The sequence below is a fragment of the Cherax quadricarinatus genome, chromosome 48, assembly GCF_038502225.1.
Source record: "Cherax quadricarinatus isolate ZL_2023a chromosome 48, ASM3850222v1, whole genome shotgun sequence".
Lineage (NCBI taxonomy): Eukaryota > Metazoa > Arthropoda > Malacostraca > Decapoda > Parastacidae > Cherax > Cherax quadricarinatus.
The window spans coordinates 14506720-14524219 of record NC_091339.1 but is presented as its reverse complement, the minus strand read 5'-3'; the positions used below and the strand labels follow the sequence as shown (position 1 = coordinate 14524219).

Sequence of the window (17500 nt, the reverse complement as noted above, 5' to 3'; positions counted from 1 at the left end):
GTCCTTGGAGGCAAAGAGGGGAATGTATGAGAGTATAGTTTTACCAACGCTCTTATATGGGTGTGAAGCATGGGTGATGAATGTTGCAGCGAGGAGAAGGCTGGAGGCAGTGGAGATGTCATGTCTGAGGGCAATGTGTGGTGTGAATATAATGCAGAGAATTCGTAGTTTGGAAGTTAGGAGGAGGTGCGGGATTACCAAAACTGTTGTCCAGAGGGCTGAGGAAGGGTTGTTGAGGTGGTTCGGACATGTAGAGAGAATGGAGCGAAACAGAATGACTTCAAGAGTGTATCAGTCTGTAGTGGAAGGAAGGCGGGGTAGGGGTCGGCCTAGGAAAGGTTGGAAAGAGGGGATAAAGGAGGTTTTGTGTGCGAGGGGCTTGGACTTCCAGCAGGTATGCATGAGCGTGTTTGATAGGAGTGAATGGAGACAAAGGGTTTTTAATACTTGACGTGCTGTTGGAGTGTGAGCAAAGTAACATTTATGAAGGGGTTCATGGAAACCGGCAGGCCGGACTTGAGTCCTGGAGATGGGAAGTACAGTGCCTGCACTCTGAAGGAGGGGTGTTAATGTTGCAGTTTAAAAACTGTAGTGTAAAGCACCCTTCTGGCAAGACAGTGATGGAGTGAATGATGGTGAAAGTTTTCTTTTTCGGGCCACCCTGCCTTGGTGGGAATCGGCCAGTGTGATAATATAATATATATATATATATATATATATATATATATATATATATATATATATATATATATATATATATAATAAAGGTTTATTATAATAGACGTATGGCCATTGATACCATAATTAAGAAATGATTATAACTATGACCATAATTTTTAAAGGGGTGGATCGGTAAGCCAGCCAAAGGTCTCGGTCATATGACCAAAAGCTCCAATGGCGGGTCGTCACCTGACTGAGATCCGCGTCAGGAAACACTTGTCCTGTTTCCTGACAAACCTTACCTAACCTGATACCATAATTCATGCCTACGCAAAACGCGTACTCTCGGCACAATAACAAAAGTTTACCCAACTTAAAAGGTGTGGTAAAGTATTTACAATTACTCTTGGGTTAGGTTCATGCAGAAAAATGTCTATTGGATTATACAGCTCACTGCAGGAGTAAAATTCATTGGCTAGCTTCCTGCAGAAGTAATATTTGTTAATATAGCTCACAGCTTAATTAACATATGTGGGTTAGTTAACTCCCTTGTAGAAGTAACATGCATGTGTTAGCTTTCTGTAGAATTAACATGCATGAGTTAGCTCCCTGTAGAAGTAACGTGCATGTGTTAGCTTCCTGTAGAATTAACATGCCTGCGTTAGTTAGCTCCCTGTATGTAAGGTAAGCGCCAATAACCTTATTTGCTCCTAGTGTAACTAGTGGTGTGGTAGTCTTTATACTTCGACTGCCAGCGTCATCTGTAGCTCCGAGCCAGATATCTTCAGTTTGACTTCTGCCTATTTCAGTCTAATTTCTCTCTTACTTGTATTCTTTACCCGTTTAGCTAAAAAAAAAAACGTCGACCATCACTTGTCAGATCCTCACAAATATATTAGAGTTCCCTGGTTTAGTGCTTCCGGCTTTCAGTTTTTCTCAGCATTGTCTTAAATTAATTTGTTGATGTCACCACCTATTTGATTTGGCCTTAAGCAACTTATTATTGATAAGTGTAATCTATTCTCGTGTGTCCATTTTCATTTTAACTCATAGGTCTGTTTCGTTCACCGGTTAGTGACTGACTGGCCTGGAGAGGGATTAGTTACTGAGAGTACCGTGGAGAAGCAGCCATCACTTAGCTGTCTCCCCATCAGACATGTTCATCAGAAGCAACAGCAACTGTCAGAGACTGTTCCTGAGAAATATGGTAGAAGGTAGGTTGACAGAGAGCCCTCTACCAGGGCTGCTCTACCAACCAGTCCTCCACCACAGCTGCTCTACCAATCAGTCCTCCACCACGGCTGCTCTACCAACCTGCCCTCTACCACGGCTCCTCTAAAAACCAGTCCTCCACCACAGCTGCTCTACCAACCAGTCCTCCACCACGGCTGCTCTACCAACCAGTCCTCCACCACAGCTGCTCTACCAACCAGTCCTCCACCACAGCTGCTCTACCAACCAGTCCTCCACCACGGCTGCTCTACCAACCAGTCCTTCACCACGGCTGCTCTACCAACCAGTCCTCCACCACGGCTGCTCTACCAACCAGTCCTCCACCACGGTTGCTCTACCAACCAGTCCTCCACCACGGCTGCTCTACCAACCAGTCCTCCACCACGACCAATTACCACCACATCTTCACCCTTTTCCTCCAGGAACATCCACCTGTCAATCATCGCTCCTTAGGCTGTCCCTTGACTCATTAGCAAAAGTATTAACAGACCTTGCTGTTTTGCCTAAGTTCACGATCTTTATTTTTGTCTGTCCTTTTATTTAAGTTTTAAATTATTGTTTCCTGTTTGAAATAAAAAGGTGTTAAATCACGCTCTAATTTTACCCTGATTGATATTAAATGTTTTTTAGTTAGTAATTTTCCAGAAAAGGAAGATATAAATCACTTTACCCTGAGACTATAGAAGTAATATTTGTAGCTTAGATAATTCCATACAGAAGTAACATTTGTAGGTTAGTTAGCTCCATGTAGAAGCAACATTTGCGGATTAACTAGCTCTGCAGAAGTTATGTTAAATGTGTTGTTTAGATCATTTTAGAAGCAAAATTCGTGGGTTAATTTTTGTGGCCTGTAGCCAAAAGTCAGATGTTAACTCACTCATGTTCATGCTTTTGGACGGCAGTGCCAGCTTCCTCTGTTTAATCATCTGTTGAAATTAAAACGAGTTATCCACTGCAGTGAGTGTGAAGGAGTGAGTACTTAAGAGTATTCTCCCTTTTGCGATTGTGGTGTACAAGTCTCAGCTTTCAGCCACCCCTCCCCTTCCTTTTCAGCTGGATGTTACCGAGTTCACTCCTGGTTGTGTGGACCCTATCACTTCTGTTCTTAAAGCTGTGTATGTATGTGTGTACTCACCTATTTGTACTCACCTATTTGTGGTTGCAGGGGTCGAGTCCTAGCTCCTGGCCCCGCCTCTTCACCGGTTGCTACTAGGCCCTCTCTCTCCCCGCTCCATGAGCTTTATCAAACCTCGTCTTAAAACTGTGTATGGTTCCTGTGTGTGTGTGTGTGTGTGTGTGTGTGTGTGTGTGTGTATGTGTGTGTGTGTGTGTGTTTCATGTACGAGATTACGCTGGTAATAAAGATATCCGAATGTTGTACACGTGTCTCCTTCATGTAGTTTTTGAATGTCATTATACATGAACGTAGCAACCTCCGTGCTACTATACTGGGTGTTTCAAAAAGATGTACTCTATGTGTCCTCTTCCAATGAAGTCGCCACTGACATGATTCTGTTTTTGATGTCATTCAGATTAGTCAGTAAAGGGGACATAAACACACGATCTTTGACGTATCCCCACAAAAAAGTCATGAGCGGATGGTGGTTGCAGAGATAAAGGGATTTCAAATCGGGTCCATCTCTTTGAAACTCTTTGCACATTGGTACAATTTTTGTTATTAACATTGTTATGAATGAGTACAAAGGTTTAAATTATTTTTACCTTTTCCTCTCTATATTTAAACTGAACAAACTAAAATGAGGAAATTATACAGTTATTAAAGCACATGAGAAATATAATTTTATATTTAAATTCATTATGTACCTTTTTAATATAAACATTTCTAGCGTCCTAAATTCAAAAATATATTCGAGTCAAATTTCAACACTAATAAAACATTTTGACAAATTTCATTTATTAATAAAGACAAGAGGCGTGTCAGCATAGTTTCTGATCCTCCTTTACATGTGTTGTATGCATAGATTAGATGAGCATTATAGTACCATCCATGTGTTTATATAGAAGATCCCTTAGGCCTGTGACTGTGTGACGTCACGGGATGCTCCATGAGTGAGCGGGACAGGCTTCCTCGGCCTCAGTCGATGCATAGGCATAGAAGGCAGAACACGGCAGGCAGGGCTCCATCTCCCATTACCACAGTCTGACAATATATAGTGTTACCATCCAACAAGTGTGTCTACCTTCAATCCTCTTATCTCCTTACCGAACCCCACACGACAGGTGTACATTGTCCTCTTCCCTTGCTGTGTGACACTCCCGGGTTGAATCCTTAATCTGATTAATTAATTAGTTTATTATTATTCTTTTCTCTAGAAAAATGATAATCAGACAAGCGCTAAACTCGTAGGGATCATACACTTGGGGAATGGAAAGCAGTAAGGTATGATCTAAAAGAAGGGTAGCTCCAGTTCTTTGGATTAAGAGCCCTTCAACATTACTAAACACTCTTTGAAGGGACAGGTGTGGCCAAGACATGTCACTAGTACTCACCTGACAAATACGAGACATGTCACTAGTACTCACCTCACACATACGAGAGTTGACGGGGCACTCAGACATTCTGTTACAAGCACTTTCAAATGAGTAACACCCTGAATAACAGTACACATTCCCACTGCTGCAATACACTTGTGCGTGATTCCAAAACTGTAATTATAAGCAAAAAATAATTAAATATATAATGAAGTCACAACATAACTCTTTTGTTCGGTGAGCTGGTAGACTAAAGATTAGGAGCCATAATAAATTTTTGGGGAGCGAGACCTCATTCTTGACCTTGAAAATGGTAATGATAACATATCCATGAATTCAACCTCAGGCCCAGACTCGTGTAACTTTATATTACTCAAAAATTAAAAAGCAAAAAAAACTATCATATTCTGCAAATCTCTCATGGGGACAATCTTGACTTTGGCGTCATAATGCGGTTACCAAAAAACACTATTATATCTCCTCTTCAAGAAGATGGCTGTAAAGCACTTTCATAAACTTTATATCGACACCTTTAACGTCACTTATCATCAGAGTCCTTGAGTGCAAAGCTTATAACAGTAATAGCAGTTGTGACATTCAGAGAACATGTTGACCTCGGAGGTCACTCAGTACTCATAGGCATTAACAAATAATCACGAAGCAATAAAAATCAGCAATCAAAGCAATAATATAGCCTGGTCAGAGACCGGGCCGCGGGGGCGTTGACCCCCGAAACCCTCTCCAGTTATACAAATAAAGACTATCATACCAAGTAATATAGGCAACACCACTAATAAAACCTATTGATTTTTTAATGTCAAAGGGCCCTACGGGTTCCTCGGTAATTATGAAAAGCATGACGAAGGCGGAGAGGCTTAAGTCGAGGGCAAGAAGTAAGTTTGCTAAATATATGCAATCAATTAAAAAACTCGGAGCAACGTGGGTTTAAAGCAGGTTGCTCCCGCCTCTCTTAAAACCTGGGAGGTCACTGTACCTTACAGATGGAGGGGTCTTCGTCTGAGCCGTCACTGCACTGCTGCCCGGAGGTGCACACATAATCCATGCTGATACACTGACCACCAGTCTTACACTCTATCTGACCAGAGCTGCACCTCGACGCCTCAACTCCTGCTGGGTAAAGATAAACGTTCTACTGTACACTTCTAAGGAGGCTGTTACTTCAAAAAAAATTTTTTTTTTTGGCGATTGTTTTTTTTACTTGCCTAGCTGTCCTTGTAACGGTTGAGCTCCAGTTTCAGAGCCCACACAGCATTTCATTCTACTGTCAATTCGTAGCTCTTTGGGAGCTGTTGAAATTACTACATGGAATTTGCCCCTTGTTATTTCTTTCCCTAGCACTATCCTCTTTATGTGCCTTCAACATACTGATGCTCATCTGATTGTTCAAATTTCATCTTTTCTTCCTTGTTCTGGTAACTCAGATACCAGTTTAAAATTACCTCTTTGAGGTTGAGGGAGTTGATCTGAAGTTCTAGAGATCGCCATTTATCTCTTCATTGAGAGACTTGATTTTTCTCATACTTACTTTCAAAACCATCTATGGAAACCTGTTTAAACATAACAGAGTCCGCTTCTTTACAGCTCTTTTGCAGATATATTTTCTAATATCTCTAACTCAACTAGGGTACACATCTGTCATCTCTGTCTTTATTCAGCCTAGACTCGCCCATATTACAGAATCTTTCACTGAATTTTATTTTTTTAGTATCGTAGATATTTTGTCTGTGAGGATCACGTCTCCTATTAAATTACCACTTCTAATAAGGAGATGCATTTCTTTAGTCTTTTCCTATAGTTTTTGTCGCGTATGTCTTTAACATTCTTCTGGAGCTTCGTGTAGCGTTTTGCGGGGTGTAGGTTCCCCATTTGAGCTGGGTGTTCGATAGACTTTTAATAAATTTATACTGAAAATCAAGCTGAAGTTTTTTCTCCTTATGTTAGCCCAGTAAATACTTCTGATATTATGCTCTTTGCATTTGCTTCAGGTGATAGAGTTTGGCGTAATGTTCACTACCAGTTCCTTCTTTATTCGATTCCACTAGCTGCTTCCATCTTAGGTTGTATGCCAACCTTTTTTTAATGGCGCTCAGTGTCGCTACATTGCAGTTTGTCTAGGTCTTCCTGTACATTTCTACAGTCTTCTTTTATTTCTATATTTTGCATAATTTTAGAAAAGTCATTGAGCATTGGTATATAAGAATTTATTACCACTAACTAGTCATTTACATATATAAAGAATAATATGGGATCTAAAGCTGGATGTTAAAGAACTCACTCACCCATTCTGATATGTCGTCTCTCATTCTGTCTTCAGACATTACGGTATTTTTTGTAAGTTATCACACGTACAATTATGATTACTACCTGGAGTCTACCTGGAGGTCACTCCGAGGTGTCAACGCTCCCGCGGCCCAGTCTTTGACCAGGCCTCCCGGTGGAACATTGCCTGATCACTCAGGCTGTTACTGCTTGCCGCACGTAATCCATCTTACGAACCAAACCCGGCTGGTCGGGTGCATACCAATAATTATTACTGTCACATAACACGTCTCTTATGCCTTCGATTTGCATAGTTTATGGGGGAGGCTTATGGTTTTACTGTCATTTCGTGTTTTTCTTGACACGTTCTTTGGTGGTCTTTTAGACGAGACTGTTTTCCTGGACACACACTTATCTTGTCTCCACTGAGATTTCCACACCGTTCCGTGCATTGATCCTGAAGAAGTTTTTACAACAGGAAAAGCTTAGAGCAACTTCGTTCTCCTCCCCCACCATCTCCTTTGGCTGTTCTGCAATGGTTATCGATTATAATATATATACATATATATATATATATATATATATATATATATATATATATATATATATATATATATATATATATATATATATATATATATATATATATATTTTATATATATATATATTATATAATGTGTGTGTGAAATAAATGGTTTAAAAAACTGGCGATTTGAAGACTGAAACATGCAACATAAGGAAATCTTTATTGGGGGAAACGTTTCGCCACACAGTGGCTTCATCAGTTCAATACGAAGAAGAACGGTGTAAAGAGAGGAGGATTTTGAGGTAATCAGTCCCTCAGCCTGGAGACGATGAGTTCAGTGCATCAAGGTGTTGTTCAACACTACACTACTTACACTAGTGGATGGTTCCACTGTGACTCCGCCTCCTCCTGCTTCTACTCACCTGACTACAATAAGTCACTTCTCCGGCCATATGCTGTACTTTCTACAAGATTGATGGACTGAACACATCGATTCCAGGCTGAGGGACTGATTACCTCAAAATTCTCTCTTTACACCGTTCTTCTTTGTATTTGACTGATGAAGCCACTGAGTGGCGTGATAAAGATTCCCATATGCTGCGTGTCTCATTCTTCAATTCGTCAGTTACCTAAACTATTTATCAAATCTCGCCCTTATATGCCTTCTGTTGTTCTATTATTTGTACAGTTCCTTGATAACGTGAGAAATCACGAAAGCGTTTGGAAGTTCACTATTTTATCACAGTGGTTGTTCTGCATATTGTAATATCACCTGCTTACTGTGATCTTATTACATATATATATATGACACCCATTGGGGGTCATAGAGCACCCGGGGAATAGGTGGTAATCAAGGTCTGTTTCAAGAAGGTGAAGAAAAGTCTAACTCTTTGGATCAAGAGCCCTTAACCTACATCAAGACTCCTCCTTTCAAGGTATTTTTTTTCTTAAGGAACATAAGGGACCATCTTACAATATAAAACTTAATATTTAAACTCAAAATAAGCTAATGAATGAGGTTACTCTAATCTTAATATATAAGTACTATTCACAAATAACCCGCACATAAAAGAGAGAAGCTTACGACGACGTTTCGGTCCGACATGGACCATTTACAAAGTCACGTTTTTATGTGCGGGTTATTTGTGTATCGATCCAGTCACTGTATTGTGGTTTTTTTTTGTTTGTTTGTTATTTATCAGTACTATTATTATTATATTCATGGGGAAGCATTAAAACCCGTAAGGGGTCACATAGAGCCTGCCATAATTAATAACTGTTTCATCACTGTAAATATAATTTCAGACAATCGAACACGATTGAGACCTGTGGAACAGATGCTGTCTACGGAGTGTTCGAATATCTTTAGAGCATCGGGGTCTCAATATAGTATTTTATTTTTCTAGGCGACTCACAACAGTATGCTAATTGCTAGGTGTATATACTGTTAGGTGAACATGAGCAGCAAGGAGACTTGCCCCTACGTCAGCCCTACTAGGGATTGCACCCAAGTCCTTTTGGTTGTGAGCCGAACCTCCAACCACAAACCTACGAAACACCTTATTCAAAGTAATTATTTAATTAGTTGCAATATCAAATTATTAGTTAAGATGGAGAAATAAATCTAAATATAATTAGAGATATGCTACACAGTCTACAAGTCATTTATAAACGGAAAGTATCTATTATAAATAGCTAAAAAATAAGTTTTAAAAACAAAAGACACTCAGTTCTTAAATGCTACAGCTATATAGGATCACATTTCACTACAAAGTTACGAGTTCATAACTTGCCTGCTATTAAGAGGGAGGAGAGCACCAACAGTTTAGTAACTCTGGCAGGAACCATATCTGCTGCTGCTGCTGTTCCTGAAGTGAAAAAAAGTCACTGGATGATAATTAGTACACATAAGAAACTGACCGATTTATTATCGTCCAGCTTTTAAGGAAAGGAAATTGTTTGATTTGCAAAGACAAAAGTAGTTTCAGTGACTTGATAAACAATACCAGTCAAGTATAAATCTTCCCTGCAATCAGTACCTGAAGATCAACTACAGCAGGTTAGGTTAGGTAAGATTCGTCAGGAAACAGGACATTTGCTTCCTGACGCGGGTCTTAAGTCATATGATGACCCCCCACTTGAGCTTCTGTTCATCTGACCGAGGCCTTCCACTGGCTTACAGGTCTACCCTTTTAAAAACAGTTATAATTATAACCATAAATTAAAATACCCACAAAAAAACAAGCAACATGTGAGCGCGCTCACGAATTTTAGAATGTAAGTAGCCTACAAACCTGCTGGAAGTATCAGACACTGCGGTGTGTTGTGAGCGAGAGAGACGAGGGGAGTGTTGCTTGTGAGGTGTCACTCTCTGTACTCCTGGAGTGTGGTGGACAGTGTGGCCATCACCAGCAGACCCACTCTTCTCCTCTCCCCCCCCCCCAACAAGGGAAGGGGGGACCTTGTTGCTCTGGCGAAGAGCTCTTAATCCAAGTAAATAAAGAACATATGGAGGAACATTGCAGCAGGAATACTAAGCAGGTCCTCCAGTCCAACCATTCCCAACCACATATTTGTCCATCCTACGCCCAAAGCTACTACCCAAGAAGTTGGCGTCAATGCAGATCCTAATCCCATTCCCGAGACGCTGTATGACCCGTACAGGCTTAGCAATTCCCAGTAAATATAGCATAAATGATCTGCTCTTATCTCAGGCTAAGTTAACCTACCCCACATCCCCTCCCATCATCCTAATCCCGAGCTTAATTACATACAGGTGATTTAAAACAAAAAAAAATAAGTAACTTGGCAACGTCGCTTTCACCTCGTCAGACTTATGCCACCAACTATGAAAATGGTTATCAACATAACCATAATTTTTAAGAGGATGGACCGATAAGCCAGCGGAAGGCCTCGGTCAGAAGATCAAAAGCTCCAGCGGTGGGTCATCATAGGACTAGCACCCGCGTCAGGAAACACTTGTCCTGTTTCCTGACGAATTTTACCGAAGCTCAGACCTCTAGAATTTAACAATTTAGTTTATCATGATATTGTCTTCAGGTGGAACCCGGAATGCAATAATGTTTGTAAGTGGGATAAATCAGTTTGAGAGATGTTAACAAAAATCAACGGATACAAATTTACAAAAGTTCTCTTCCTTTCAGCTTAACTACACTTGACAAAACAAATGAATTGAGTAATGGGTCCGTGTTTGTTGCTGTTATATTACAACTCAAGGCCAGAGATCTTGCCAACGAAATCCAACAATAGACATGAACTCGTTACGTTAGTGTTAATTAATACGACTGCAATGTCCTCGTAGCCCTTACAAGGGCAATATAACCTCCATCCTGGGGGAGAAGGATGCCCCAGGGGCAAGGGTGGCCCCAGGGGCAAGGCCACCACTCGTGGGAACGATGATACAGCATGACACTTGCATAGCACAGCATTACAATTATATATATCATCATATTTAGAGGGAAGTGCTAAACCCAGGAGGTCACACATCGCTGAGGAAGTGAAAGGCACTCTGATTCAGTCCAAGGGATGGTAGTTCCAAATCTGTGGATCAAGAGGCCTTCACAAGCGGTGAAGATTAGAATTGTATATGTTGAAATTCACAATTATATAATTATTATTATTATGGCTATTATTATTATATTTAGGAAGGAGACGATAAACTCGCAGGGGTTATACAGCGCCTGGGAATGGAAAGTAATCAAGTTCCAATCAAGGAAGAGGAGAGCAGGTCCCATTCCTTTAATCAAGCCCTCCCCCTCTCACCAACAAGCAATACCGCACCAACATGCAATCTGTTGCGCTGTGTTAATTACAAACGTTAAATTAAACAAGGCAGTTTAAAAATCGTTACGGTGGTTAATAGATTCCTGGATTACGCAATACACTAATCTACGCTCAACTATACTCAGCATCGTTTAACCTGTTCTCGAAGGTAGGCTGTCCCACACACCTCGTCTCAAAGTCGTCCCTCGAGCACAGTCAAGGGGCCACCATGGGACACGTTTCTCAGAATGTTTACATGTCTTAAGGTCCAGAGGACGGCGAACGTAGCTAGCTAGGTAACAGCTATGCAACTAGCTAGAGGAAAAGAAGTATCGCGTGCATAGAACTTCCAATTGTCATCTGGATCGGCAAGAAGGGCAGGTGTAAGAACGGAAAATAAAAAGAACAGGGCAATAATCACCGTCTTGAAGATCATTCATTATAGTCTCATCAAATTCTGGCGTTATGCAGGAAGAGCGGATAGAGATATATACATACACGAGCAGGTGCGGACTCGTGGATCTAAACGTGTTAGACTAGTTAAAGCAACGGTGTTCAGGATATGGAGAGGTAGAAGAGCAAGAAAAGACATCCGGTCTTCGCGAGTCAGAGTTACCTTCTCCGGAGCAAATGGCGAGTCAAAATAGTCTAATAAAAGGAGTATCGTCGGCAAGGATGAAATCAAGGACTGCATGTTAGTTAAAGACAATGAACGAGAAGAAAAGATACAAATTGCAGATCTTGTATCGGTAGTCCAAAGAAAGACTGGCTTCGTTATAGTGAAGTACAAATGGAAAATTGGGAGTGTGGGACATCGTAATGCATAAGTGGAATTTAAGTGTATTATTCGTCAGGTAATGGGTCTAGTGTCACGTGGCTTAGATGGCAACGCTCTAGCCTCACACACTGAGTTTGCGTGGTTCGATGTGGGTGGAAATGTTGGGCATGTTTCCTTACACCTGCTGTCCCTGTTCAGGGTTATCCTATGTGACTAGCCCTGCCCCGGGTTAAAAATCTGAACAAAACTTATTTTAAAAGAAAATAACCATAGATTGGAAATCCTACTTTATTACGTAATTTAAATTGCAGAGAGAAATGAGAAAAACTAGGAAATCAGCATTTGAATTTCATCCTAGTTCTCCCGTATCTTCTAATATTCCACTGTAAAACTCATTATTACTTGCTAGTTATACAGCGGCAGGTAAGAAAGGGGCGGTTATGGACTAGGATAGTCAGTGAGGTCGATGTGAGGTGGCAGGCGCACAGTGATAAGGGATTCATGTTGTTGGGGGTGTTGTGTCATGTGGACTAGTCTAGTGTGTGTATTAGTATTGTTGAGACTGCTAAATTAACACAATAAGGAAGAGCATTACGAGGCTGCGATGCTGGTAGGAGTATAAATATAACTAGGATCATGTAGATAAATGGTTCAGAGAACCGACAAGTTGACGGATTAGAATAATTTTAAATATTTAGTGTCATGATGAGTGTGCGTTTAGAATTAGCAGATGGTTCTTTTGAGTTCTCTCGTTTGAACAACTTCTAAGCTGTTTACAGTTGCGTACCTTCAGTTTTGGATGGCGAACACATGTTACAAAGCTTTGTGTGTGAGGTTTAAACTACCGCGGATAGAAACACCGCTCGCCATTATTATTATAATCAAGGGGAAGCGCTAAACCCGGAGGATTATACAGCGCCTGGGGGGGGGAGATGTGGAAGGCATTCAGGCTTAATTCGGGGAACTGGAGCACAGATCCAATTCCCTAAATCAAGAGCCCCTCACCAACAACACCGCTCGCCAGCATTTAATTAATCTTGCCTTGGGATAAGAGGAGAGAATGTAAACACTGTATGTGTCAGCTGTCTTTGTTATAATATTCATGACAGAGCTGCCTTGGTTTTGTTGCTATGGGCCTAGCTTAGCTTTTTGCCGCCTTGAAACTGGCTTATTGTGGACCTGAAGCTGGCTTATGTGCCTAAAGCTGGCTTTGGGTTATAAAGCTGGCTAGTAGCCCTAAAACTGGCTTGTCGCAGTCCTGAAGCTGGCTTATGGCCATAAAGCTGTCTTGTAGCCCTAAAACTGTTTTTTGTGGTCCTGAAGCTGGCTTGTTGTGACTCAAGCTGGCTTGTTGTGACTCAAGCTGGCTTGTTGCGACTCAAGCTGGCTTGTTGCGACTCAAGCTGGCTTGTTGCGACTCAAGCTGGCTTGTTGTGACTCAAGCTGGCTTGTTGCGACTCAAGCTGGCTTGTTGCGACTCAAGCTGGCTTGTTGCGACTCAAGCTGGCTTGTTGCGACTCAAGCTGGCTTGTTGAACTTATAATCACCCGTATCTCATATTTCATTTATTAGAGCTTAAAAATGGAGGAACAATGCAGAAGGCCTACTGGCCCATACAAGGCAAGTACTTAACAAAATCACCCATTCCCGAAGCTACCCAAGTATTTACTCCCGTACCCACGACACCAATCAAACCCGGCCCCTCCCACTCTTATATTTGTCCAATCTCTTCTTAAAGCTACTTAGGGTCCTAGCCTCGATTATTCTACTCGAAGACCGTTCCACGCAGCAACGACTCTGTAAACCATTATTTACCTATTAGCTTTATAATACGATAATTGTTATTGAGTGAGGACAGTTTGCGAAGATAGACATCGATCCAAGAAATATGTATAGTTATGTCCTAGAATCTGTATTGATAAAAGCCACTGGATGGCGGAGCGTCTACAATAAAGATACCCAGATGAGACGCATGTCTAACTTTCGTCTTGTTGGTATTGTATACCATTCATGTACAACGATAGGTATACTGTATGGTAGCAGAGTGGGACATAAATATAACAAGGGTTAATACAACATTGAGTTAGGTACTTGCGTGTAATTAGAGTAGGTTCTAGAGTAGGTTCTAGGAGCAGCCTTAGGAGTTGGGGAGTGGGGAGGTAGGTGTAATTGCCACATTCAAAGTTTATTCTCTATAAGGATTACAATGCTGAGTTTACAGAAATTTGGTTATTGTTTGGTTTACATGTAGTAAAATTGTGATTACAGAGTGTACCACTAGAACGCTTAGCATGGCTAGGCATTTCGGGCATACTTAGTTTTATTCTTAAATGTAAAATATTACAAATTATGAGGTAAGTTGGTATTATGGCTAAGTGACTAAATACTAGTTTATGAGTTTAGCAATGTGAATGCTTTTGTTTTGGCACAGTATATAGTTTCAGTATTGGAGTATCACAGGATTCATTATTTTAAGACTGAGATTAATATTTCTGTTTATGGTCAAATGAGTGAGCGAGTGTAAGTGTGAACCACCAGGTGGTATTTGTGTAGTTAGTTGACGGGGTGTATCAGGGAGATAAGATGTTTTCTAATGGAAGTTTTGAAGGTGATGAATGTGTCTGCAGTTCTAGAGTTCTCAGGTAGGGTATTCCAGATTTTAGGGCCTTTGACATACATTGAATTTTTGTAAAGGTTTAGTCGGACACGGGGAATGTCGTAGAGATGTTTGTGTCTGGTGTTATGCCTGTGGGTTCTGTCACAACTATCAAGAAAGCGTTTTAGGTCAAGGTTGATATTAGAGTTTAAGGCCCTGTAGATATAGATTGCACAGTAGTAAGTGTGGATGTACTGAACTGGGAGTAAGTTTAGATCTTTGAAGAGTGGGGGGGTGTGCTGCCAGGGATGGGATTTAGTGATTATTCTTACTGCAGCTTTTTGTTGGGTTATTATTGGCTTTAGGTGTTGCTGCAGTTGATCCCCAAGCACAAATAGCATAGGTGAGGTATGGATAAATGAGTGGTATAGTGTGAGAAGGGCATTTTGCGGCACGTAGTATCGTATCTTGGAGAGGATCCCAACCGTTTTGGATACTTTTTTGGCTATATGCTGGATATGGGTGCTGAAATTCAGGTTGTTGTCAAGGTATAAGCCTAGGAATTTGCCCCCATTATTTCTGGTAATTAGAGTGTTGTCAATCTTAATGTTAATTTGTGCATCTCCTGCTCTGCTACCAAACATAATATAGTAAGTTTTGTCAGTGTTAAGCGTAAGTTTATTGGCTGTCATCCAAGTCGATATTTTAATCAGCTCCTCATTCACAATGGTGTTGAGGGTGGCAAGATTAGGGTGAGAGATGACATAAGTCGTGTCATCAGCAAAGAGAATGGGTTTCAGGTGTTGGGATACGTTTGGAAGGTCATTGATGTATATGAGGAAGAGCAGGGGACCAAGGACACTTCCCTGCGGAACTCAAGTATCAAGTGGCCGTGTTGCTGATGCTGTGTCTTTAATGGTGACGTACTGATACCTATTAGTAATGTAAGATTTGAAATAAGCAAGCGCATGGCCTCTTATACCGTAGTGGTCAAGTTTGTGGAGTAGGATTTCGTGGTTTACTGTGTCAAAAGCTTTTCTTAGGTCAATAAAAATTCCTAGTGGATATTCCTTATTTTCCAATGCTGTGTAAAGCAGATCTAGCATTTTTATGATTGCATCATTAGTGCTTTTATTTTTCCTGAATCCAAACTGGCAGGGGTTGAGTATGTTTTGAGCCGTTATAAATGAATACAGTCTCTTGTACACGAGTTTCTCAAAGATTTTGGATACCAATGGTAAGTTAGATATTGGCCTATAGTTGTTTAAGCCTGTAGGGTCACCACCTTTATGTATTGGTGTAACCCTTGCCATCTTGAGTAGTTTCGGGAAGGTGCTAGTCTCTATTGACTTGTTAAAAAGTAATGAAATAGCATGCGAAAGGACATGGGCCGCTCGCTTGTACAGTAATGGTGGGACATGAGACAGATTCCCCGAGTTATTTTTAAGTGACTTTATGATCTCAATGACTTCCGTGGGCTCAGTTGGTGCAAGATAGAAGGAATTAGGGAAATTTCCATCTAGGTAGTCCCCGGCATGGGCATTGGTATGTGGGATTTTACTGGCGAGATTAAATCCTATGTTTGAGAAGAAGTCGTTTATCTTGTTAGCTGTGTCAGTGGGATGTAGTGGTGTTTCATTAGGTTTAGTTAGGACAATATTCTTGGTTTTTCTCAGTTTGTGGGTCCCTAGAATCTGAGAGAGTGTTTTCCAGGTCTTTTTTATATCTCCTCTAGTGTCTGTGAATCTACTGGAGTAGTATAGTTGTTTGGCTTTTTTTATTACTTTGGTGAGAGCTGATGAATAGTGTTTAAGAGTATCTTTGTGTATTAAGCCCTGTCTATATTGCTTTTCATATTGGTGTTTCTTGTCAATGGATTTCAGAATGGTGCTGGTTAGCCATGGGCAACCAAGCCATTTGTTTGTGATCTGTTTTGTTTTTATAGGACAATGTTTGTTGTATAGTCTACGTAATTTGTTAAGAAAGATGTCTGTCCAGTCATCAATACCATTGGCCTTGGAGAATTCTGTAGGCCAATCAACAGTCTCTAGGTCAGCTGTGAACTTCCTTACTGAGGCCTCGTCATGGAGTCTAAATGAGACTTTGTTGTATTCAAGTGGTGGTTTACTAATGTTTGTCAGGAGGAAGGTAGGGTAGTGGTCTGTAGTGCTATCTGTGATTATCCCTGATTTAAGGGGGGCTAGTATATTGGTCCATATGTGGTCTATTATGGTTGCACTTGTCTCAGTGAGCCTGGTTGGTTTAGTTATTGTTGGTATGAGAAGTGTGTTGTTCATATTGTTGATGAAATCAGTTACAGGCTGATCATCCAGTAAGCCAAGGTTGATGTTGAAGTCTCCAGCTAAGAGAAGGTGGTGCTTATTCATTTGTCTGTTTGTTATTAGTGACTTTAATTTCTCACTGAAATTTGGGATGTTTGTGTGAGGTATCCGGTAAATGGCACCGATTGTTATAGGCGTCTTAAGGTTTTTTACAGTAAAATTAGCAAAAATGTATTCCCCATATTCATCACTAAAGCAAGTGGTGCTAAGACAAGATAATTGGTTAGAGTAATAGATTGCAATACCACCCCCAACTTGGTTTGTTCTGCAGTTGTGAATTGCTGTGTATCCTGGTAGAGGGTAGATATCTATTGTGTCCTGCTTAAGCCAGGTCTCAGTGAGAATAATGCAGGAGAAGGGTGTCTTTAGTGATTCAAGGAGTGCTAGGAGGTCATCATAGTGTTTGCTTAAGGACCTGATGTTGTAGTTAAGTACTGATAGACTTTTAGCATTGTTTAGGATAGTGGTGGCTTGTGATGCTGTGTAATAAAGGCAGTTGCTTTCCAATAGGTTTTGATTGGGTGTCAGATTATGGAGGTTTAGATCAGGGTCAACGTGATCAATCATCTTCTAGGTTTAAAATTATGGTTATTTATATCCTGAGTTGTGTGTTGAGTTCTACTACTGATATCTGTAGTGGTTGGAAGTTTGGACAAGTATATAGCTAGAGTATTTTGGTCATGTAGGGTATAGTCACTACTACACATAATGAAGTTGATGTTGTCTGTGTGTTGTGCTGGAATGAACTAAAGTACAACTAGGTATAAACTAGTAATATAAAAATACAAATTAAAAATAGAACAAGACTC

General features: G+C 40.7%; 1 protein-coding gene across 1 annotated transcript in view; it reads right to left on the bottom strand.

The window, feature by feature from the left end:
• The window catches only part of LOC138854070 (uncharacterized), a 32537-nt gene extending 22900 nt beyond the window's left edge, over positions 1-9637 (bottom strand). The window contains exons 1-5 of the mRNA XM_070094885.1: positions 9487-9637; positions 8986-9060; positions 5381-5514; positions 4438-4560; positions 2771-2819 (exon numbers count right to left, since the gene is read on the bottom strand). Of these exons, the coding sequence (XP_069950986.1) occupies positions 2771-2819; positions 4438-4560; positions 5381-5514; positions 8986-9040 (361 nt within the window). The 5' untranslated portion in view covers positions 9041-9060; positions 9487-9637. The remainder of the gene's footprint in view (positions 1-2770; positions 2820-4437; positions 4561-5380; positions 5515-8985; positions 9061-9486) is intronic.
• Positions 9638-17500: the final 7863 nt, after the last annotated feature.